Consider the following 2439-nt stretch of genomic DNA (forward strand, 5'->3'; position numbering starts at 1 on the left):
CGAGGTTAAGAACAGTTTATTTTGAGTTCTTACATGACCCTAACTACATTCACATGAAATAAATATTTATTTGTAAAATTTAATACCTCTTCGAAGCCGACTCCAAATTTGTCACCTTCTTTGTTTTTGGTGCTTTTCCGTGTGTTTCATGTGAAGTGAAAACATTTTCTTTATTTTTGATACTGAACAGCATATTTAACTGACTTCCAAAATAAAGGTCATAACCCAGTTGAATACTTTTCGTGTTCCAATAAAAATTTACCAAGATTTGGTAGAGATTTTGTGAAAAATATCATAAAACTCCCTAGGTGGGCCAAAATACCTGCCCGGTCCAAAATACCTCCACTACCCTATCTGCTGAATGATTGATGTCGGATTGTTTCCACGAAAATTCAGTGTATTTCGAACAAAAGCAATTTAGCAGAAGCTGCACGGATCACAGCAGGGCGCTGCCATTTCGTAGCTTTGGGTGATGGCCTGACCCAGCTTACAGATACTTTCACCGTAGCTGGTAGAGGGACACTCATCCGGTGCAGTACGAGGACAAGTTCTGTTGACAAAAACGGCGTGCGTCGTGGACATGGTCGTTTCCATTTGCTGATGGTAGCGGCGACGATGTTCGGGAACTTGCGGTTTCTGAGGAAAATATATTTGTGAAATTCGGAGTTTTTCGATCTAAAAAGGACAACCAACTTACCGTCACGCTCACAGGCCCCTTGTAGCACGGATCATACCCGGTAAAGGACCGCATATAAGTCGAATTGCACATATCATTTTTGTTCAATTTTTTGGAATACATTTTCTTCAGGATTTTCTTCCAACCGTGTCAACCGTTCTACGCGGAGTCCTTGTTGCTATGGGCTCGCATATCGAAGCGCAGCCTACTGGGAGTTCGTGAACAAGATTCCAAATCATTACCGCCGCTGCATCGGGTTCTTGGGCACTTGGAGCCAAAGGACTCCATGGACGCCTGCGACGACTTCGCATGACGCATCACCGGATCATCATTGCGGGCCTTGCAGCAGTCGCAATCCAGGGGCGGCGGAGGTGGACAAATACGTGGCTTGCAGTGGCACTTTGGTTCGTAGCAATTCGGATCTTGGGCGATCGTTTGTGCAATGCGGACTTTGTGCAGGCGACAGCATGGGTCTACACAAACTGCTGTTGGAGAGCATTTTGGCGGAGGGCAGGAAACGACTGGTTCGGGTTTCTTGGAAACGCAACACTGACAAAGGCAGCGACAGTTTCTCACCATGGGGACGGCAGTGAAATCGATTTGTTGAATTGATTTGACTCGGGATGAAGTGCTGGAGCAGGAGGATCTTCTGGATGAGGGTTGACTGGGGGTTGGCGCGGTACAAGTCGGTGGACATTGACATGGTCGGGAACACTTTTTGCAGTTGTCTCCAGGAAAATTTACTTCGGGAGTTTCCTGTTCATCACATGGTGGGGTGAGGTAGTGAGAGGAATAGGTCGATAGGAAGCGAGACATTTTTTGAAGCTCTTGAGATTTACTAGAATTTAAATCAATCTGCCAAGGGTTATGATATCACCAACTAGCACTGATAAGTCTCAGCCTACACTGATTTGTGATCCTTTCGAACTTCCCCGATAACTGTTTTCGCTGAATAACTTGTGAATAACACATAAGGTACCCAATTGTATTAGGTCAGAGCAGTTTTGGGACTTGAAGTGTGGCTTATAGATAAGTTTAATTCATACAAAATTGCTTGCGGCATGAAATGAAGGCATAATCTGCCCCATTTGCAAGACAGGCAACCATCTGGAATGTGAGACCTTCAGAGCGATCACTATTTTGTATGCCGCCTACAAAGTGCTATAGGGCACTGCATTGTTTTGATTTTGTATGGGATTTTGACGTTTCTTGGCCTTGTTGTTTACAAAGTCTCTGTAAGAGTGAAAGAGAAAGAAAGAGTTCCATGCAGTGGCCTATTCCAGATCATCTCCATCGTTTGCCGCTTCAAAACAAATGAATTGAAAGTCATCAAGCTTGTTTCATAGACGACCGGTCGACAACAAACTGGAACTTCACCGTACGACAAATTCTCTAAGATGTCATGAATATCAGATCCCGACGGATCACGCATTCATCAATTGCAAGGCGGCATACCACACAAAATCCGGCCAATTTTTGTTCTTTATCGCCAGAGCATTTGGAACTGTGGTAAATCTGTACACCGCTCTGAAACGCGAAGTAACTAAACTTGATGGAATGAAACACGACAAAATTCGTCTAGGAGAGAAGTTCTAATAAATGGAGAATTTCCGGAATAGTTGCTGAAAAAATTTATGACGAAAATTCAAGGAAACTTTCAGAACAGCTTCATTGCCAAACTGGAAGAATCTATAAAAAAAAAAGGATTCTCAAAAAATTTTTGGGGCATAGCGAAACATTACATAAATAAAAGTTGAAAAAGG

At 43.3% G+C, this 2439-nt stretch overlaps 1 protein-coding gene across 1 annotated transcript; it reads right to left on the bottom strand.

Annotated features, from left to right (window-relative positions):
• Positions 1-376: 376 nt before the first annotated feature.
• On the bottom strand, positions 377-1584 carry LOC115263292 (uncharacterized). Its single transcript, XM_029866486.2, has 2 exons — positions 698-1584; positions 377-636 (listed from the first exon to the last, which is right to left on the bottom strand). Exons 1-2 carry the CDS (start codon positions 797-799, stop codon positions 418-420), a joined length of 321 nt encoding a protein of 106 aa, XP_029722346.2. The 5' UTR covers positions 800-1584; the 3' UTR covers positions 377-417.
• Positions 1585-2439: the final 855 nt, after the last annotated feature.

Source organism: Aedes albopictus, chromosome 3 (assembly GCF_035046485.1).
Source record: "Aedes albopictus strain Foshan chromosome 3, AalbF5, whole genome shotgun sequence".
In the NCBI taxonomy this organism is placed as follows: domain Eukaryota; kingdom Metazoa; phylum Arthropoda; class Insecta; order Diptera; family Culicidae; genus Aedes; species Aedes albopictus.

Excerpts from the sequence above, each read along its gene's own strand:
- LOC115263292 (XM_029866486.2), bottom strand. The coding sequence starts at position 799 with ATGTATTCCAAAAAATTGAACAAAAATGATATGTGCAATTCGACTTAT. Across the intron at positions 637-697 it reads AGGGGCCTGTGAGCGTGACG|AAACCGCAAGTTCCCGAACA; the intron begins GTAAGTTGGTTG and ends TATTTTCCTCAG.